Source organism: Lepisma saccharinum, chromosome 6 (assembly GCF_977018435.1).
Source record: "Lepisma saccharinum chromosome 6, izLepSacc3.1, whole genome shotgun sequence".
Classification (NCBI taxonomy): Eukaryota; Metazoa; Arthropoda; class Insecta; order Zygentoma; family Lepismatidae; genus Lepisma; species Lepisma saccharinum.
In genome coordinates this window covers 38,426,497-38,449,899 of record NC_139234.1, presented here as the reverse complement: position 1 = coordinate 38,449,899, position 23,403 = coordinate 38,426,497, and the positions used below count along the sequence as shown (strand labels likewise).

The following is a 23,403-nucleotide window of genomic DNA, read 5'->3' as shown; positions in this document are numbered from 1 at the left end:
TTCATGATGTGGACCCCGCAGTGGAAAGTGCAGTCTGTGCTTTGGCTAGCTGAATTGAAATCCGTTACAAGTGTTCAGCGGCATGTCAGAATGGAATGGAATGTGGATCCACCCACACGCAAAACCATTTACGAGTGGGACAAGACTATAAAGGAAACCGGCAGTTTGCTGTCTCAGGCAGGGAAGTATCCGAAGAAGCGCGTAACTGAAGAGACTGTTGAACGTGTGCGGGACTCGTTTTGCAGGAGTCCACGGAAGTCGGTAAGACAGGCAAGTAGAGAACTACGGATTCCTCATTCAACAGTACACGATATTCCCACAAACGTCTAAGTTTGCATGCATACAAAGTGCAACTGCTTCAACACCTTAAGCCAGACGATCCACAGAAGAGAAGAGAAGAGAAGAGACTTCGCTGTGACAATGCTGACCCGGATTGAAGATGATGAAAATTTTCTTGATAAGGTGTTTTTTAGTGGAGAGTCCACCTCATGGTAAGGTAAATCGGTATAATTGTCATGTGTGGGGTAGTGAGAATCCTCACCAGCTGATGGAATATGAAAGGGATACACCGAAAATTAATGTCTGGTTAGGACTGCATAAGAATGGCATGGTAGGACCTCTTTCTTCTTTTTCATAGAGCCTACAGTGACTGGAAAGGTCTACCTAGACATGTTGGAGAACTTTGTAATTCCTCAGATACCTCCTGATTTTATTTTCCAGCAGGATGTGGCCCCTCCTCACTATCACAGAGACGTCACAGCATTGCTCAATCGGACATTTCCGGAACAGTGGATTGGACGAGGTGGCCCCAAGATCTCCAGATTTGATACCATTACACTTTTTTGCTTGGGGATTCATTAAGGACATTGTGTACCAAACAAAAATTCGAAATGTGGCAGATTTGAGAGAACTATTCAATAATGCAGTTCAGCTTATAACGCCCCAAATACTTGTCAATGTGTGGCAAGAGGTAGATTATAGTTTTGATATCTGTAGAGCTACAAATGGTGCTCATATTGAGATTTATTGAGACATGAACACTTTCAGCTTTTCTTCTACGATTATGAACAGTTCAGTTTCCTTTCGTTTTTTTGTAACCTTGTAAGGTAAAAATAATTTCATTCATAACATGGCTGCTTGAGAAATTCTGCTTTCATTTGTATACCAAACGATTTTGCAATTTCCCATCATACAGCGTGCAGCGTAGCAGTTGCAGTGTTGCCATGTTGGCTATAAAATCTTGAAGATATTTCCTATCGAATGAGTATTTGCTTGCACATTTCTATCGATTCGTTCGAAAGTTATAACATGTTCTTTTGGTTTTCCTGAAGCCTGGACACCCTGTATTATACAAGGACAAATGACTGAATTTTAAACTTTTTTAAATATTGCTGACAAGCAGACACACACACATGCATGCATGCACTGAGAATGAGTAGGAGACTAGCACATGACCATATTTACTTGGTAAAAAATTGGAGAGCAAACTTGGGTCTCTCATGTCATTTCATGTAAAAAATGTTGAAGAGTTGAAGAAACCTTTATTGATTCAACAAATATCAGGGTATATATGAAATTGCACACATTTGCCAGCAATCAAGATTGATAAATCTAGGTGTGTATTCATGAGTAAATGAAGTGCCATGCAATGAAAGTAACAAATAATAATAATAAAAAAAATATGGTCCATTTCTTGACAAGGTTCAAGAATTTGCATTTAAGTTAAAGTATTTCAGATCAATTTTTGGTACTTGTTCAACAAGCACGATTTCACCAAGTTTTTGTGGTTATGTTGAATGACATACTGAAGTTTACGGTAATAGCAGCAAAAAGCTGGTTACCAGTAATGGTGATTGGGTACCAAAAACTGAGGGGACGGGGGTTAGGACAGTTTACTTTCTCTTTGTGGACAAGGTTTAGCCTTAAAAAGCCATAGTGTGGGAGCCCCCTAATTGCCACCACTGCTGCTTATCAATCCCATAATGTCTCTGACCTGGAACCTTAACATACCTGTATGTTCCTTCTTCTCTTCCTTACACGTAGTATATTATTTCAATTTATTTCCACACTTCATTATTTAAACCCTTGAAAGAGTCAACATACCATGCTTTTGAGCATATTTTACGTCTCTCTTCTATAGAGCGACCATAAACAGAAATACCTTCAGCCAGAAACCTTCACGCATCTTCCCCTCCATCCGTTCAGCTCACACCACAGGGAAGCCTGTTCCACTCTACCCGTGCAAGTAGATGCGCACGACAGATGGTTGTGTGCATGTTCTTTTGCTTGTGGTAACTTGCCGAATTCTACTGTGTCTGTGGCTAAGCACATTGAATATATACTTGAAATGTTAGTTCTGAAATATCTGGGTTTGTCTCCGAGAAGAGCATGAATATTCATTGCATCTTCTTTTCATCCATTTCCAAGATCGCCAAATTTCCCGAGCCATGGAACTATTTAAAAAATTTCCACACACACGTGAAGCTATCAAGAGTGGATTAAATTTTTAATGTGTGGTGGGATTCTTAATTTTCAACAGCTATGATCTCTGACCATGTAGGTTAGTGTCAATGAGTTTTGGTTTTTGTACTTTCAACTTGACAAAGGTGTTGTGTGATCTTCAAAACGTTGTTTTCCTACCTTTTAGCTCACCAACGTAAGTGAAATTTAGATTATTTCTAATTCATTATACATCATTAATTGGGGCAACTGAAAACTTTTCAGCTGTTACTGCTCTAACAAAAAAACATCAAAGTCCATATTTCGACACATGATTGGAAAGAATTATAGTTTTCAATTAAATTGAAGCTTCCATGCAATAGTGAATCAAAAACATCAAACGTCTACAGGGAGAATTGGCATGCAAAAAGTTTGGTACATAATCATATTTTTTGGTAATAAATCTTATTAAAAAGAACTGCATGAAGTATAATAATCTCATTTCAGTCACAAAATATGCATTCTGCTTGTTAACTGGATCTGAAAGTATAGTATTTTTAAGTTTCCATTACCTTCCTTGGGAAAAAAAAAGGAAAGAAAGAGTTATATTATTTTCAGTACAGAACCTGAAAAATAAGTTTTCCCATCATTAACAGGCAAGATATAATTGTGAAACATGTTTGATTCTTATTTTGAACACATACCATGAGGAAGCCAAAAGAAAAAGAAATTGCTTACCTGTACCAGCTTCTGCTCCACCGAACACCGTACTAAAGTTCTTATCACTTACAAAGGCATTCGTAGCACCAGGCATTCCACCAAATCCTAAATCAATAAATCTAAAATTAGCAAAACAAAAATAAACACATCTATGAAACAAAATGAAACTAACCACTTCAATGACTTTTGTGAAAATAAAGAGAAAAGGCTAAAAGCACTGCAGATATTACATACTATGAAAATAATGGTTTCCTACGGTAAAGAAACTAAAATTCATAGCACCAACCTGTTCAAATTCACTTCTTATATAAAAGTTCCATGCAGAGTTAAATTGTCTAATTCATAATTTATGGATTGTCACTAGGGCTGAACCGATACCGATACTCTTACCAATTCTCACCGATACAGATACTTTAAAATTGCAATAATTAAAATTTGTAATCACAAAATTAAAGTTTTTCATGCAAAATTGGTAGAAATTAAAATTAAGTTTGAATTTTGCATAATGTCCAGGATAATTGAACTTCGCGAAAGTGTCATGCGGCAAAGTATTGGTAGATGAATTGAAACCGATAGTGCTTGTATCAGCCGATACCGATGAATCAGCATCGGTTCAGCCCTAATTGTCACTGAATAAAGCCCAGAAAAAGTGTCCTTTTCAGTGGCAAAAGTAAGTCACCAAAATTGATTGTTGAAAAAGAACAGAAGTATTTTGCATGTAACACTGATTTTACATACCAAAAATGCATGCTCCACCAGGACTTTAATCCAGGTCGCTGACATACCATACCATTGCTCTACCAATTGAGCCACCGAGCTTGTCCTGGTTCTGTCTCGTAGTTGGTAGGGCAATGGTATGGTATGATGGAGGCCAGAGTTGAAGTCTTGGCCAAACCTGCTTTTATCACTTAAATTTCTACACAGTACTTCTCCTGTGTTCTGAACTATGCTGTAAAATTGATATTGTGCTTATTTTTATATAAGAAGTGAAAGTAATTTATTTTTTGGATCCATGCTGCATGTATTACCTCTAACTGAAATTCTATATAATATTTAAAAAAAAAATATACAGCAAGCTAATTATTATTATTTCACTGGATCTCAATGTATGGCCAAATGCTACACTCACACAGGCATTACAATCAGCTCAAGTTTACATGCATAAACCTGTTACATCTATGTGCATTGACTGGTTGTAATGATCATGTGAAATAAACCTCTAAAGAGAAAAGAAGTAAACTTTGTAAGGAAAAAGTGCCAATATTGTTCGAAAGCTTGCTTGACAACTCAAAATTCATTTCTACTAGCAAGCATTAATAAGATTTAGTGTCGTGGAAATTATGGATAATTAATAAGCACTTATAACTAAAAACTTACCACTTCAAAGATGACATCTTTAATCAGTACAGAACTTAACCTAAAGTGCAGAGCTGCTACATGTGAAAGATTTTATTGTAACCTCATCCTTACCTCCTAGTTTACAGATGAATTCACTTTGCACAAAATTGTAAACTAAAACATTAACAAATATATCTTCAACAATGCACTTCACAACAAACACGAGCAAAGTTTAAATGTTAAATTATTTACACATGAACATGTATCTGATATTTGCTTCTTTCAAGAAATTTCCTAAAAGTATTTGTTGATCACTATTTCACACAAGGCAACTGTTCATGGCGATTGGTAGCCTTAGCTTTCAGCATATGACTGCCACCTCGTGTTTCTCACTAGTTCAACTGATTTTTACTAAAGTTGGAATTTTATTAATGGCAACACCTCTGAAGAATCACAGTAGCATGATAAGTCAATGTTGCTTATGTCACCTCTTGGTTGGATACTTTGCATAACTCAAGGTAAATGAACCTTCCTTCTCCACTAAATGCACCTGCACGGTAACAAGAATGGGTGTTGACACTGTCCTGTCCGATGATCTAGTAACAGTTACTTAGAGCTTTGGTATTGCATAAATTTATATAGTTCACATTTCCTTTTGTCAGCGAAGCCAATTAATGGTAGAATTCTTGTTTTCCAGGATAAGGTTTTAAGTTGCATGAATTTCAACGTACACTACATAGCCAAAAGTCACCAGTTACCGTGCTGTTCATTCCAAAGACACCAGCCAGGTAACTAATAAGATGTTGGATCTCCCTTCGCTATTATTACAGCACTTACTCTTCAGGGCAGGCTTTCCATAAGTTCTGGTATATTGCTGATGGATTTTTTTTTTTCATTCATCCTGTAGCCTCGTGAATAGTTCATGGATCGTTTTCGGTCAAGTGGGTCTGGCACGCAAGCAGCATGTGTAGCATGTCATGTCAACGGTATGAAAGACTGCATTGCTTTCCATAGGTTAGTTTTCAAGTGTCATTTCAGTCTCAATCTCCCTTACACAATGCAGGTGACTAAAGGCAACGAATGGACTAAAAATTTTGCATTTGTAGTATTTACAGTTGCCACTATTCTGATTAATTTACTATTCGTTTTTCCAAGTTTTTTGGACCGAGATGAATTTCGCCACCCTTCTGGCAGCTTTGCCAGGTATGTGCTATTGCCACTTAAAATTCCAGCCTTCGTATAAATCAAGGTGGAGCATTAGATCCCAATGACTAGTCTGTAGGGCTTCAGTTGCCTAGTGTGACACAGGTTCATGCAACTGCAATAAACAGTATAACCTTTCTTTCTTTTAGATACTTAAAATAATTAACAGATCATCATACATTCAGAGTTTTACTCCACCATAAACACTAGCTCTACATGTATATCGCACAGTGTCTTATGGTTCACGAATTAGTAGGAATTAACACCCACCACTGAGAAGCATCTTAAAGATATTTCAAAATATTGAAATGTGGGGATTTGTTATGGAACTAAGTGTCACAACAAAGTACCTAACTTAAAAGTACGTACGTACTGATGCACTGCAGAATAATTTAAAAGACAATCCAATTAACCATAATATTTATTAATGTTCTTCTAATAATATGAAATATGAATTTCAGTTTTTTATTATACTTAAAAAGTTGGTACTTCACATCACATGTCAACATATAAAAACAAGATAAAATTACAACACATGCCTAGTTTTGCCATCGGAATTTTTGAGCCGACCTTGGTCCTTCATGGATGGAAGGAAAAACAGTCATGAAAGGTTTAAAACAGTTAAAAAGAATTAAAAAGCATAGATATTTGATATCCTGATCATGTCATTGCAGTGATAGAGACCGCTGAGATAACTGTAAATAGCCGATTTCTGCTGCGATATACATCAAGTTTTATACTTTTTAATCCTTTTTAACTAATTTAACCATGTTTCAACCCTTCCACAACTCTTCTTTCCTTTGATCCCCGAAGAAGAACAAAGGTCTGGCTAAAAATTCGGAGGACAAAACAAGGCACAGGTTACGATTTTTTTTTTTTTTTTAACTTGTATGTTAGCAGAACAACTGGAAGTAATTTGAGAATTTTGTCAAAACATAATGGGTATAAAAGAAAAACTTTGTCATGTTAATAGCCATACAAGGAAAGAGAGGAAGGTGCAAAAAAAATTCAAACTTGGCGAAAATGTGCAATTGTTTTATAAGCATTATCATTGTCCAGACTGTGGAAAAAGTCTTTATTCGATTTGGTGTATGGTCAGGGAAATTATTCCAGAATGCATTTGCTTCAGTAAGATTGCTTGAGTTTTGCTTTGCTGGAAGGTAAATTTGATTGATGGGCCCTGTAAAGGCTCCTATGGGATACAGCAGCAAATAATCTCACCCACATGCACGAGCCTTTGTGCCATCAAAACCACTACTGACAACTCTACTCTCAGGGCTCACCTTTTACAACATGAGACTTTCTTGCAGGATGCAATTAAAGATTACGTGATTACGTGATTTCAAGTTGCAGTGCTGAATATTTCTGTCACCATTTTAAAAGCAGAAGGGCCAAAGTGTATGTTACCATGCCTGGACGTCAACAGAACACAGTGGCAGCAGTAGATACATCAAAAAAGAAAGTTAAAAAATCACAGCTTTTTGCTTCCCGAGTGCCACCTACCAAACTGGAAATGGAGACTGCCTCCTACACATACTCAGACTACCAATTTCAGGCTCCCCCAAAACTTTGCACAGAATACAGTTCTTTTTTCCTGCATGGCACTAGTTGCCATTTTAGAAACATGATGGGTACCTGCAGAGTATTTAGTTATGTGACCTCTACAGCACCTCGGCAATAGGATCTCCAGAACCTAATAACTGCACACAAGAAACAATCCAACATACCGCATAAAACTTGGAAAGAACAGCTTGTGTGGACCCTGTGCTTAACCGTCAATTGTTGGTGGTGCAGTACCAACATAGCTCCACCTTTCCAACCATAAATCTTCAAGCCTTGTGTTCACACCAGGAAGCTTGCAATTAATGAAGCCCAACATTTTGATGGCTTCCCTTACCTAGGTGATGTCAGTGGACCCCGACTCTGTAACAATTGATAAACTGAAACATGACCGACAATCCCAGCATGGTCACTTGAAACCATTTAGTCCAATACAGCATTGCAAGGTTAAACACTCACTCTTTCCACCATATTGTCTACAACTGAAAATTTAAACTTTCGAGTGTGTTTCCTTTTCCTTATTATTTGCTACTTAGCCCTTCTGGGCCTCCTTCCTTTCATTCACTATCTGGGTGCCCTAGCTCAGTCGCCATAGGGAACTGCACCAAACAAAAACCACCCAAAACAACAAAGTCAAAGAAAGAAAAAAATGTTTGCATTTCCAAACATTTCAATTAAAGTCGAAGAAAAAAAAATGTTTGCATTTCCAAACATTTCAATCTCAAAATTTCCAAACGTTTCAATCTAAAAAAAATCACTTTTCAGGTCACTGGTACAGACGTGCATTTAACACATGAGTATTCAAAATGTCAGCATATCAAATTGCTCTTTTGAATGTGAAGTGCCACCTTTCTTTATGTGACTACTGGAGACATGTGCACATACACAGTGGAACCTCGAATTTATGTTCGTCAGGGGACCAAGCTGAAAAACTTAAAATTCAGGAAAATCTTAAATTGAGGAAAACTTTATAACATGTTGCTATGTTGAGACCATCAAGGCTGCATGTATAATGCAAGAAAATTTAAAATCTTGGAACGTAAAATCGGAGTTCCACTCCATAATTAACAAAATCAAATTAATGTTACAAACAAATGTTTCACACAGAATAGTACTAAAGCATACTCCGAATTACAGTCTGATATTTGCTGTATTTACACAACACACAGGTAAATCTTCACACACAATATCGACTAAGGTACTAGTCATTTTAAAAATTAACTTACCATTAGGCACCCACATCGTAGAAGCTGATGCAGGTGGTGCTGAAGTTTGAGATGATGCCGCAAATATATCGGCAAAGGGATTACCACTTAGCTGCAGCAAGTCATCTGATGCCTTTGTTGGCTGTAAGAACAATTTGTATGTATTACTGCATAATATGATTATGACTGAATAGGTTGTAATGTGCAACTTAACTCCTGCAATTTTAGAAATCTATAATCAATAGAGGCACATATTTTTGGTAAATAAAGAAGCAAAATTTCGGTACAAAAACAGAGTCTATTTCAGGTTCAAAAGTGGTAAATAAAATAAAATTTCAGTGTTATAGCGGTGAATAATCACATCAAAAGTGCTATATAAAATGACATTTTTGTTTTAAAATTGTGAATATAATCCTAAATTTGATTAAAGAACTGCACTTATTACACAAAATAAACTTATCCCTTCTAATAGCACATTTATGTAGTTACCAGAATATTAAGTTTATTCCTGTGTAAAGCGCTCCATTTTTGCTTCTCAAATATTTACAGCAGAATTAATCAATTTTCCATGAATTGCTTAACTCACAGGATACTTCAGAAAGTGTCACATTGGTATATAAACGGTAAATTTAGTATTTAAGAGTATATTTCGCATTTTGCAGTTCATTTCGCATTATTTCGTGACAAAACAGGGTAGAAAATGTGCCTCACACCTTTCAGAAACGTGAAAAATGAACATTACAGCATGTTATTTCATATTTTGTGTTTTCATCAAAAACGAAATTTGCATGCCTCTAATAATCAAGTATGCATAAAAAACACTTTGAACTCCAAATTGTAGCAATCAAATTATAGAACTGGAACTGTTAAAGGAGTGTTGTAAGTATCTACCAACTACTGTTCAAAACAGACTGATATTTCGGTGTGTACAATTTCTGCACCAAAGTTGACACCTTAATTGCTAAATGTCCAATAGTAAAAACTTAAGAAACTTAGTGGAGAGACTTTTCCCTGTCTACCAGTAGCAGCAATAATGAAACAATGCTACAATATCTTTACATCAGTCAGCATAGAATTGGCATCCTCTTGGGTAAGGCATGGTTGCATTCAAACAACAGCTCTGGTGCTGACATTAGTTTTTTTTGGCATTCAGTTTCAACCTTGAAGACTTAACTGAGAAGAGGACTGAACTTTGTACTGTGTGTAATTTTATCAGTTTTATTGTGTAATGATACAAAGGCTTGCTTATACAGAAACTAGGGATGGGACCGATTAATCGGTACTCTTATCGGTATCAGCCAATATAGGCATATCGGTGTATCGGTAAAATTACCGATTATTTTACCGATCTGATATAAAGATTATAATTTAGTGCAAAATTCTGCCATTTTGTTGTAATTTTTATGTATAATCTCCATGCCCTTCTTTCTAAGAAAGTACATGTCTAAATATTAAACTTCTTTTGCACTACAGTCACCTTGAAACACACATTTATTAAGGAGATCAATGAACATTTCAGGTTCTTCACGGACCATTTCTAATTTTATATCGCATCGGTAGAATATCGGTTATCAGTATCGGTAAATTTTATATCGGTATCGGCCAAAATTTCATATCTGAGGACTGAACATTACTAACCTGAGCATTACTTAATGATGCTGCAGTAGGAGAGCCAAAAAAGTCAACAATGGGTTGAGAGCCAGCATTTGTTGGAGAACTCAAGAATGGGTTAGTACTAGCATTTGTAGGCGACTGGTTTTTACCATATCTCTCCTGAAATTAAAATTGACACAATAATGTATATTTACTATTGACTACAGTCTCAGTAATACAACACAGAGATGTTTGCTGTTTTTCACAACATAATAATTACTATGCTAATAAGCATGTGGCTTTTTATTTTACATGGGCCATTTCATAAATAATGCACAGTGTGTAAACATTGCAGAGTGGATGATGCAACCGAAGACTGGCGTCATTTTACATTGAGGGCCTGACACAGCCAGCCCTGTGTTTGTGAGCTCTCTACTTTACATAGCGTGACTGTGACACTGAGTGGAAATGGAGGCTGCAGGTGTCTCGGGTACTATTACAGTTGACGATCATAGGTCGTACATTAAAATTGAAACTCTACATGGAAAAACCAGACAGAAATCCACAGAGCGTTACTGGAAGTGTGCGGCGAGTCAACACTGAACCATAGTACAGTGTCTCGTTGGTCAAATTGTTTTCATAGAGGTCTGTGAGTATACAGGATGATGCAAGACCAGGAAGGCCGAAAACAACAACTGATGTATGATGTGTGCAACTTGTGGCAGCAGCTCTAGAAGATCATCGTGCAACTTGTGAAGAACTTTCTGACGCCACAGGAATCCCACAGACGTCTGTATACCGCATTTTGATCAATGATTTAGGGAAGAGAAAAATTTTGGCACGCTGGGTCCCCCACTTCTTGACAGCTGCACAGAAGACATGCCTGGACAAAGCAACCACACTGAAACCAAGATTCAACGTTGAAAGAGAGGCATTCTTGCATCGGATTGTTGCTATTGATGAAACATGGATCAGGGACTTTGAACCGGAACTGAAAATGCAGTCAAATGAGTGGAGAGCTTGATCTTCCCCACGACCCAAAAAAATTCGGCGTGCACAATCAAAATTCAAACAAATGCTGATTTTTGCTTATGATCATCAGGGAGTAATCCTCACAGACCGAGTTGCATGTGGCACACGTGTCTCAGTAGTGTATTACCGTGATTTCTTGCAAAATCTGAAGAAAAATGCACAAAACACACTCTCAGCTACTTGAGGCTGGTGCACTCATTCTTCAAGACAATGCTCTGCTGCATATTGGGCATGTCGTCAATGGAAAACTAGGCGATTACGGTTGGGATGTGATATCCCATGCTCCGTATAGTCCAGACACGAGTCCCCCTGACTTCGACCACTTACCCAAGTTGAAACTGCCTTTGAGTGGACTTCGTTTTTTATCTCTGGAAGGGCTTTCTACTGCCGTTACAAGAGCCATTCGACAGCTGAACAAAGATGGCGTATTGGATGGCATGCAGAAGCTTCCTCGACGTTGGGATTCGGTCATTGCCAAACAGGGAGACTACATTGAAGGACTGTGAAGAGACATCACTGCCACAGCAACATACGGGTGAGTAATAAATTAGTGTGCATTATTTATGAAATGATCCATGTACCAACAACAGGGGAAATACCTGCATGAGATGTTCAGTAACTTCCAATTTCATTACAAATGTTTCTCTTTTTAAATTTGTGATACACTAATATCTTAAACTACTAATAAAACTACATTTTACACAAAATGATAACATGGAAAGCTTGCTGAAAAAAAAATGCAGATTCAACAACCAGTCTTCCCCCACCCCCACCCCCTGATTGCGCCCGCATGGAAAACATTCATTCTCGAACGAGATGCTTGGGACCGCGAGGGTTACATTTGGGTATCTCGACCGAAACACTTGGGACCCAAAAGGTTAAGGCCGGTCGCACGAATGTTCATGATGAACCACGATCAGGACGCCCCTCGATCATAACTGACTCATTGGTGCATGATGTTGAGAGTGCGGTTTGGGCTGCTTCTGATTTAGTTTCTGACGAATGGACAAACAGTTAATGCAGCCGTGTATTGCAACACTCTCAAGAAACTTCGCCGAGCAATACAGAATAAATGACGAGGAATGCTGTCTTCCGGTATCATGTTGCTGCACGACAACGCACGAATACACACTGCAGCTGCTGCCACAGTGTCGCTCATTGACTCATTTGGCTAGGAGCGGATGGACCACCTTCCATACAGTCCGGATCTCACCCCTAGCGATTATCACCTATTCCTCCATTTGAAGACTTTCCTCGCTGGGAAACGATTCAACAGTGCTGATGAAGCCAAACAGACCATGACGATTACATGAAAACATCTCACAATAGGTCTTAAGAGCAGTGGGAATCAAGGATTTATCTAGAGACAAGTACATCCCTATCATTCTTCATGCTAAAAGCTATTTAGCATGTACACAGGTGAAGCAGCAAAAAAAAAAAGCACAACCACAACTGGCTCAGTAGCTATTTATGCAGACCAGTATGCAGGAGGCTCAGGTTTGGGTCCTGTTCGAGCCTGCAATTTTTCACTTAAAAAACTTCTATAAATACAGTACAGTACAGAGAGTTCCAACGAGGATGGTGGCAGTGGCCACTGAAATTAATAGAACAAAGAAAAAACAGTTTCGCGGATAAAGTGACTACTAGTTTCTTCATATTTATATACTTCCATGTCTCTTTTACCAATTATGAATAAACTTCTATGTAGTAAATAAATGTCAAAGTATAAGGTAAGAGCTATTTGTGTTACCAGAACAAACACATGCTGCACTTACAGCCCAACCACAGAATATCCCATTAATTTGCAAAGGAATTGAGATATATATCTACAGTCCCAACTTACCAGTGTGGTTTCTTGATCTCCTAACAAAATGGGTGGGTAAGAAGCACATAAAACCCATCCCAAATCAACATAATCAAAATCTCTCTTTCAACTGACAGAAATCAATAACAAGAAGCTGGTCAAAAATGATTTTCCCAAAATAACATGCACTTACTAACTAAAATACAAAAACATCAAAACATCTAATCAGTTTGTTTTGTACTTATAATAATGTGTAAGGGGGGAGGAATGAATAACAAATGTGAGAACAAGGAAGGAAATCCTACCTCAGATCCTGACTAAAGATCCAAAAACATCAGGTGTAGCAGCATTGACAGAAACATAAACATGACAACATACTTTCAAATAAATTAATCAAAGTTTCAAATAGGTCTCACTCTGAGAACAAGGATTGGTCTTGAGCATTAGAAATATTTTTTTTTTAATCATTCAAAAAGTAAGTATATTAAAATGTCAATCTAATTCTTGCACTTTTTTTTAGCCCTGCACAAAACTTACTGTACCCAGAATTCATTTCAATACATATTTTGCACTTTTTGTACAAATTGCTACCTTCGTAGTCTATAACACAGGACAAAAATATATTTTAAATATGTAAATTACCACAAATAAAAACCTATAATGGACACTGCCCCACCTACATGGGGACAAATGAACACAAGTATCAATACAGTGGAACCTCAATTTTATGTTTTTCAGGGGACCAAGCTGAAAAAACTTAAAATGCTGGAAAATGTAAAATTGAGGAAAATTTTGTAACATTTTGCTATGTTGGGACCATGAAAACTGAATGTATAATGTGGGAAAATGTAAAATCCGGGAACATAAAATCAGGGTTCCACTGTATATGTTTTCCTTAAAAGCATCTTGAACTTTGATTAAAATAAAAATGCACTTCAGGAACCAGGTGAGGTATATTTTGCACCATATCAGGCACCATTATTTTCAGTAATAAAAATTTTACTTATGTGAAGGCAACTTACATTATCGAAAGTGCTAAAATTAGGTACAAATGTTTAATTATAGCAGCAATCCAGTAATGACAAACTGTATGTTCAATGACAACAAATACTGCATCATTAGTCAAAATTGAAACTTGAACAATATTATGTAGAAAGTATATTTGGTAATATCAAAGATGTCTGAAATGTTTCCATAATCTCAGACTGTGGATGCCAAAGTAATTTTTGTAAAGTGAAGGAAATATTTTGACGAAGACTGCAGTTTATATTAAAGAAATTGCCAGGCAGGAAACAAGTCTTCCAATTTTCAATTCATGGCCCAAAGCATGAAAGAGGAGTTATGATAGGACACATAAGTCCCAACTTATAACCAAGTTAAGAGCAGAGAATTTTATGTTGTCAACTCTCAATTTGGTCACCGAAAGTTATGGGTTCGAGATCTTGTCTTGGCATGGGTGTTCCTTTGCTTGTGTCCCTTCATCACTTTTACCTAATCATCATTCATTTTCAATGTTGTAATTAGCCTTAAGGAACAGAAAAGAAACGTAAAATAGGAAGAATGCAAAATACAAGTACTACCAAATTTTTCAGTGATTTTTAGCACTGCACCTTGTAATTAAATATCTTACACTCTAAGAAAAATATAAAGAAGTACTTACACTCCTCAGTTTCATACCAAACTTAATCTATTTTTGCGCATTTTACCTTTTCATCAACGAGATGAAAAATTGTAAATACTTTTTTATATTTGTCTTATTGTGCAACTGTTCCACTTGTATTAAACTAAATTACTTGTGAGAAGTTTTGCCTTTCCACATTGCACAATTGAATATTTTTTTCTTCGGATTAATTTTAGGCTCACTGCCTTCATTCACTAAGGGAATGTTCCTTAGTGAATGAAGGCAGTGAGCCTACGAAATTAATCCGAAGAAAAAACTATCAATTGTGCAACGTGGAACGAGGAAACTTCTCGCAAGTAATACTAAAACAGTGTTTACCGCATCCATCATGAATTAAACTAAATATTCAAAATATGCAACAAATGTATTAAATATATGAACGTAACCACTTACCCTATACTGGTTCATGGCAGCCTCCTCCTCGGCTAGTGCTTGCTTCTTCAGTGATTCATCAATGCCCATTGTCCCATTTGTTTGAGAGTCGAGGCGAGCATTTGCCGCTGCGGTCCCAAATGCATTGCTGGTGGAAGATAGTGCAGATACTGCCGACTTTACATTCACTCTGTTGCTACAGTGCCAGAATGGTAAGAGGAAGACGGGGAAGGGGTAAAAAATGAGGGAGGCAAGGACAAAGTAAAGAAAACAAAAAATAAAATATCATTTCATCTACAAAATAATAGTTGCAAAAAGAAATGTGTTTCTAAATGGGACATGCACAATATGCAGAATCGACAACAAAAGATAAATAAAATATATGGTTTTGCAGTCACGTGTTGTGGTTTATTTTTCAACATAATATGCTTGCTGTGTAGCTTCAGGTGCCTATGTAAAAACAAAATGCTTGAAATGTGGCATGCTCGATCTAAATGCACTAAAAATAATCTATTTCTGTGTACAAATAGGAACATAACATGTAAAGTAGAAAGTCAACATTTTTACAACTAACTTGATGTTGTATGCATGCTACAACTTAGGAGAATCTAAGAAAGTATAAAAGTTTACTATCTAAGTGAAAGCAAAAAAAAAAATCTTGCATCATATTGGCTGCCAGTAAATAAGCTTCTCTGGGTCTTGTCTGGTACAGGAGGTTGTTGATATCAACCATCTGGCACTGGAGCAATACCTAAACCTTAGCTACTAAAATATAACGCTTATGAGTTATTTATATGAATTTAATCATATACAGGGTGAGGCAAAAGTCAGATTACATAGGTGAATGGCCACCACGGTCGCCAGATCTATCACCCCTGGATTTTTACTTGTTGGGAGACCTTTGGCAAATTGAGAACTTGAACTACATCAAAGAAAGGATCAGAGGTCATCTCCAAAATTAACCCCCTCCCACCACCACACTAGCACACAACGCAATTTGAAGCGTTGAAGAGAAACTTTGTGTGCATTGAGAACAAGCAGATGGTGAGCATATATGTATGTACTTGTTTTGCTATGTAACCTAACTTTTGACTCAGCCTGTATTTAAAACAATAACTAGGATTGAACCAATATCAGTGGTGTTGAGAAAAACCTTTCGGATTTAAAAACTGGTGTGTCTTCCTGGGCTCATATTGTAAAAATAAATTTCTCCAAATGTGTCACGTACTTTTTCTTACAGTGTAAATATTGAGGATGGGACAGATTAATGTGTACTCCTATCTGCATTTTACAATATAAACATACTGCTGTAGTGATTTATCAGAAAAGTTACCAATATATCTATAAACTTGTAATTTTGTACAAAATTCTGCCATTTTGAACCGATACCAATGCCAATAATTTTACCAATTTCCCACAGATTCAGATACTTGAAAATACAATTCGAAGTAGGATAGGGACAGATGGAAGGCCTGTGTTGCTGCAGCCATGAACCTTCGGGTTTAAGAAGGCATGAGAGTCAGTCAATTCCAAGTAGTTCAAAATATTTGTAAAAATGTTTACATATTTTTTTCATTGGAATTATATTGTATCAACCTCCAGTTCTGCTTTAAAATGGGAATAATTTCACATGACAACCATTTAATCATAAAATTCACTTTTCCCACAATGTTTTTACACAGTAAAGTTTAGCGTTTTGTACAATTTTCAGGACATTCAGGTTCTACGAGACACGGCAAATCAATACATCGGTATTGGTTCAGCCCTAATATACACATTAAGTCATATGGCTTTGTCGAGTAAATACCTACAAATGCACTTTATTTTTAAAATCCATTGCAGTCATCTGTTACGTATATTAAGGAGGTTAATGAATCTCGCTTTTCTTCTTCAAGCAGCAGTGGGAACCCAAATGAACCAAGGTTGCAATTGTATTGCAATATTTATAATTCAACACTAACTCTAGTAATAAATTGATCAGTTCAGTCCAAACAATAATCTATTAAAACTGGGCAGCAAACCAAAAGTACTTGTAACTAGCTTAAATCATTTAAATAAATTTCACGGTGGCACTATTGTATATGAATCTACAGTTCAAACAGATCAAAATATAGTGCTGCCAGATCAGAGAATGAAAATGTGTGATGTTATTTGTGAAATTCTGAGGACATCGTCACATTCCGAAGACAAATACACAAGAATTTCAATGTTACTAAACTTCACAACTTTGAATCTTCAAACCCAGTCGTTTCTGAACAGACAATCAGAATATTGATTAGTTTGGAGAGATTAAGCTACCTTATAATTGTATATGTATATCTGTTATAAAATCCATGAAATAATTCAAATGCATTATCCTAATGAGTGATTTGACCATTGAGTTTATATACCTACCATGAGCTTTTCTGAACTGCATTAGTACTGCAGTCTGTAAATCTTAGTTTGTCTGTTATCAAAACTACATAATCTATATTCATTACCTGACATTATTTTAATAATTAGATAATTAAATAAAGAAGCACACATGAGAGAGGACCCTTACTGGAAAACCTGATGGTAAGGGACCAGTAGGAAGTGGAAGATAAAGATAGAATGACAATATTAAGGTGGACCTGAAAGAAATTTGCAAGGATGGAGGGAAGCAATAAACATCAAAATCTTATACAGGGTGTCTACCAAAATAACAACCAAAAATTCTTGACTTTTCATGACCTTTCTATCCTCTTTCTTAACCTTTTTCCTTTTTCTTAACATTATAGCCCCCTCGCCCCCACTACTTAGTTATAGTTTGAAATTAAGAAAATATAATTTTTTTTTCATTTTTACGGGGCAGGTTAAGATGAAAACTGAAGCTGTATTTTAACAAGAGATTTAGACTTGCGTTAATTATTAATGCATGTAAGAATTAATGCTTCAGGCTTCACTCTGGATGGGGAATGGCCACATTACTTTATATTTCATATTTTTACACAACTTCATACATGCAAGAATGAAATTCTTAAGAAACGAAGTACACAAATAATAACCACAACTCAATGCAATTTTAGAGTTCCAAATATTAAATTTAACAAATACCAGTACAGGTATATAACAATGTAAAATCACTATACCGTAGAATTTTTTTTTAAAAAAAATGCAAAAATTCTTGACCACAAGCATAATTTCTTGACTTTCTTGACCTACCTGTTGATTTCTTTACTTTTTCTTGACATTCTTCACTGGTAGAAACCCTGTTATATTATTTAGTCATGGGAAGGCCATATGTGGGGTTCCTAATGGATTAATCTTGCCCAGAATAGGGATAGAAGAAAACTTACATTGCTGCAGCAATGCACCCTTGAGTTTACGAAGGGTGATGCCAAAGAGTATCTTGGGTTGTCACAGGTTTAAACTCTAGAAACCAACAAATTTTTGAACAGTACCCAACTAAAGCTTTATCTGTTGCTGCTGAAGAAAACAATTGCATCATAAAAAGAGCAGCCACCCCGTTTGGAGGGGTACATGTTACACAGTAGTACTTACTATCATTACAGCACTAACCTTGCAGACTGAGTTGGTGTATTTGCTGCAGACCCCTTCTTCCCTTCAAGCACTGCTAAATGTTGCTCTAAAGCATCGAGTAGGCTGCTCGGTGCCTGAAGGGGAAAAAAAAAACATTACTGAAACTGAATGCATCAATGACCTGAATGCAACACACATGTAACAACATAGATTTTCAGCGAAAAATGCAGGCTCGACCAGGACTCGAACCTGGGTCTCTGGCAATTCGTGCCATTGCTCTACCACTGAGCAACCGAGCCGGCCTGGCTTCCCCTGCATTTTCGCTGGCGCTGTTTTACCTGTGTCAAATCGTCTCTGCAAGTGCTACTGCAACGGGATCTGTTGCCTTTGAAACACTATAGACGTCGACGTTGCCTGGTTCCTCCCAGCGTAGAGATGTCAATCCATTAAATTAGTCACACACAGGGGATGTACTACGTAGATTTTCAGCGCTGGGAGGAACCAGGCAACGTCGACGTCTATAGTGTTTCAAAGGCAACTAACTTTGTTTCTCTAAGTGAATTAAAAGTCTTGTTATATGTAGATGCATGCAAATTTAATTTTTGACGAAAACACGAAATATGAAATAACATGCTGTAATGTTCATTTTTCATGTTTCTGAAAGGTGTGAGGTGCATTTTCCTACCCTGTTTTGTCACGAAATAATGAGAAATGAACTGCAAAATGCGAAATATACTCTTAAACACGAAATTTATCGTTTATATACAGACGCGATACTTTCTGAAGTCTGAAGTATCCTGAGAGTTGTGCAATTCATGGAAAATTGATTAATTCTGCTGTAGCAGAGAAGAAAAACTGGACCCCTTTACACAGGAATAAACTTATTAAGTTTATTTTGTGTGATGAAAGATAAGAGCAGTTTTTAAATCAAATTGAGGATTATATTCACAATGATAAAACCAAAATGTCATTTTATATAGCATTTTTGATGTGATTATTCACCACTATAACACCGAAATTTTATTATATTTACAGCTTTTGAACCCGAAATCAACTTTTTTTTTTGTACCAAAATTTTGCTTTTTTACTTACCAAAAATATGTGCCTCTAGTTATATGACATTGAAGTTGTAAAGTACCTTTTGGGACAACCTGTACTTCAATGCTGATTTTTTTCCTCTTTCCATATGTCCTTGTTTATTCATTTTTTGCTCTATTGCTGAACAAGTTTCCTTCTTAAGCCTTTCTAGGTTTCATACTCTCTCTCTCTCTCTATTTATACTTTTGAGCCTACTTAGGTTTTTCATCATGATAGCTATCTGAACTGAGAAATGGGTATTTCTATTTTCCTCACAATTCTGCACATGCACTTTAAGGTCATAATTGGATTTCAAATGTGCACCATGTTTAGCATTAAAGTTAAATTGATTGATTGATTTAGTTTATTTTACTTCGCATTTTGTGCCTCTTTGCTAATTTGCAAAGATGGGGATGAGTGATGAAATGATGAATGGACATTCACAAACAACCAAGCCCGAGCGGGATTAGAACCCGGGACCCTTGGCATCCCAGCATGATGTGCTAACCACTCGGCCACAGGGTCCGGCCGCATTAAAGAGTTTGCATTAGCTAATGACCATTAAATAATTAAAATATCATACCTTTGTTAGATCTGGAATATCTCCTTTATCAATCCCCACATTCTGCAAAATAAAAATCACAATCAGTATTCTTAGGGTTTAATACTAAGCTCTTAGTTATCTAATATTACTCTTCTGCCAAGTTTGGCAAATTGCAAAGAGAATGAGTGATGATTAAATTAAATTGATAAAGGTACAACCACAAATAGCACAGATGGCCAGGTCAGGATTTGAACCTGGGAACTTCAGTGGTGAGATAACGACATAAGTGAAAGTAATGGTTATCTAAAAGTTGTTTTCAAACATACATAGTGACACAAATAAAACTAATTGTTGAAACATTTGCTTTTAGTATTTAGCCATGATTAGAAATAATTAATAAATATTAGAAATCATACCACGTATGTAGGCTAGAAATATAAAAATAATTAATTATAATGCAAGAAAAACTTGCTACATATTCTCAATCTAAAGCTCGGTCAACAGGAAATTTCTCAAGATTTTTTTTGTCCCACTTTTGAGGTCACTGGTGCACGTATGTCACCAATAGTCGTGCATGTGCAAAAACAGCATAAGAACAACTACTGCCTCAGTTGGGATGTGGATGTCCCAGTGGAAGGTTCAGTGCATGCTTGTTATCACTTTGCAATGGGTTAAAAAAAAACAAAAAAAACTGTGTGCAACAGAGAAAACTTCATGGTGTGGACAATTTGAGAAAGCATTTGGTTGGAACAGCTTTTCTAATAATCCCTCAGATGATGGAAAACACTTGGTGAGAACTCTAGTCCCAGTTACCTTGCATAATAATGACAATGCTGTGTGTAATTTTGGATATTTTCAGCCTGGACACCTTGAACGCAGACATGCTGCAAAATACAGCTTTCTAAAGTGGATATTTATTCATTAAGGAATTTATTATATGGAAAGTGGCCTGTCCAGAGGTCCAAGTTTCAGCGTATCTTCTTTCAGGTTTCAAAGTATGAACTGAGTATCAGAATCAATTCAAATATTGGGCTTTTACCAACTTCATTACCAATTCAGATATATTAATTTCAGCTGTTATTTACATATTGGAAATAGATTTAGTCACATCCCTATTATGGATCTGATATTGTATGGTAAACACTCTATGAAGACCCTCGGTAACACAGTCACCTTCTTAATGTAATGAAGTGATTACAATGGTTTTTGCCTTATAAAAGAAACTACCCATTTAGAAATTAGTTGACAAAGCCAGGGTAACAATGATACCTATATACCTAGTCATATCATAAATACTGACACAACATTGAAAGTGAATTATGACGAAAGTGTTAAAGATACTTTAATGTCCTGATTGTATAGGTTACTTACAGGTTCTAACGAACACATAACACCAATCATTTTTCAAAATGGCCACCTTTGGCCTTCACACAGGCCTGAAGTCTCTGCGGCCACTCACCTACAGCAGTACGCACTGTCTCCGTAGGGAAAGTCGCCACTGCCTTCACCAGGGACCGTTTCAGACTGTCAATATTGGCATGCCTCCTCATACAGACCATGCCCTCAAGCACTGACCACAATTTGTAGTCTAACGGGTTGAGGTCAGGGCTGCTAGCAGGCCAATCAGCTGGAGCAATGAAGTCCGGGACATTGCTCTTGAGCCACTCCTGGGTAGAGTGTGCCTTATGGGTTGGTGCGGAATCCTGTTGGAAGGACCGATGTTGGTTCCTGAACAAAGTGTCACTCAAAGGCTTCACAACAGAGTTCAACACAGTATTTTCGTACACTCTGGCTGACGTTTTCACCCCTTTTTCACAAAAATGCAGCTTGGTGGTGCCATCATACGCCACGCCCCACCAAACCATGACTGAGGCCGGATGATGACCCCTCTGGATCTTCGGGGCTTCGTGGGATGTTGACGCATACACCCGGTCATTTTGGCGATTGAAAGTTTCCTCAATGTTGAATATCTTTTCATCTGTGAAAAGAATTTTCCTGTGGCCATTGTTGGCATAACGCTGCAAGAGGCGTTTTGCTTTTATTACCCTCTGCTCTTTCAGATGTGCATTGAGGAAGTGACCTGTACTTTGCCGGTAAGCCTTCAACCCCAAGTCACTTCTTAACACACGAGACACTGACATTTTGGGAATGTTCAGCTCACGAGCAAGCACTGCCTGCTTTCGTACAGGATTTCTCCGAATACGGGCTGCCACTGCTTGCACTAACTTTTTGGTTCGTACGCTGCGTGGGCGGCCTTGCCTTGGGCGATCATCAACTGTCCCAGTCTCCGTGAATCGCTTGATGGTCCGATACACGAAAGATTTGCTGATATTCAACTTTTTAAGTGTTCTGAATATCATGGGGGCTGTTTGACCCACTTTATGAAGTGCTATTACTGCCACACGATTTTCGTAATCGCCCCACTCCATAGCTACACTTTTACGAACACACTTCCTCTATGACAGCTCAACTCACAATGGCCCACTCCAGCCTCTTGCACAGGAAGGTTGGCCGTGACCTTGAAAACCGGTTGTACACACTGCCTCAAACTTTCTGTCAGTATTTATGATACGACTAGGTATAACTAAAATAAATTACAAAATAGCAGACTTGTGCACTCAATTACAAGCTATTTAAAAGAAATACCAGATTGATCAAATTATTGGTGACTTTACCAACAAATATCCACAAATACCAAAGGAGTACTGATTAAACTGACACCCCAACTTAAAATACATGTTCAATGATTCAGATGATTGATTACCTCTGCTACTTTCAAGAATTCTGCCACTCTGTCCATTCGAATAAGGAACTTTTTGTACAAATCCAAGGCTTCCCTGCATTGCTTCTTATTCATGTCAAAATACTTCTCTGGAAAAAAAAATACAATTATTGATTTATATACCTCCAAGTGGCAGCAAAGTGAAAAAGATAGCACACAAAGCAATACATAAATAAATAAACAAGTCATTATGTTACATCTTGTGATGAAAAATACATTGTTATTCACAACTAACCAGCACATCCCTTGTGTTTGTCACAGGTGATGTCATATAAACTTATCGATCTCATCAGGACCCATACAGTTAAAAGGAAAACAGAATTATGAAATTATAGGAAATAGAATTATGAATTGTTACAATAAAATAAACTCTCTGCCATCCTGGAATTGATCTGAAAAATTATGCAATCCTGGTTTCTAGTTTCTCCTTTGAAGAATGTCAGATCTGATGTTTCACCTTGTCGTTCTCCTTTGAAACACATTTAACCTCACAAAACGAACATGCATTTAGATTTTCTTGGGTTTTGCATTTCTCAGGATATAAAGTTTAAA

General features: G+C 36.9%; 1 protein-coding gene across 7 annotated transcripts in view; it reads right to left on the bottom strand.

The window, feature by feature from the left end:
* Positions 1-23,403, bottom strand: part of lap (phosphatidylinositol-binding clathrin assembly protein lap) — a 141,014-nt gene that overhangs the window by 35,588 nt on the left and 82,023 nt on the right. For 6 of the 7 annotated variants that reach the window (XM_083123793.1, XM_083123798.1, XM_083123797.1 and 3 more), the window contains 7 exons: positions 22,834-22,940; positions 20,109-20,150; positions 18,488-18,582; positions 14,969-15,143; positions 10,104-10,238; positions 8,487-8,607; positions 3,178-3,264 (listed from right to left, as the gene is read on the bottom strand). In XM_083123793.1, the coding sequence (XP_082979919.1) occupies positions 3,178-3,264; positions 8,487-8,607; positions 10,104-10,238; positions 14,969-15,143; positions 18,488-18,582; positions 20,109-20,150; positions 22,834-22,940 (762 nt within the window). The remainder of the gene's footprint in view (positions 1-3,177; positions 3,265-8,486; positions 8,608-10,103; positions 10,239-14,968; positions 15,144-18,487; positions 18,583-20,108; positions 20,151-22,833; positions 22,941-23,403) is intronic. The other variant, XM_083123796.1, reaches the window with a different exon arrangement.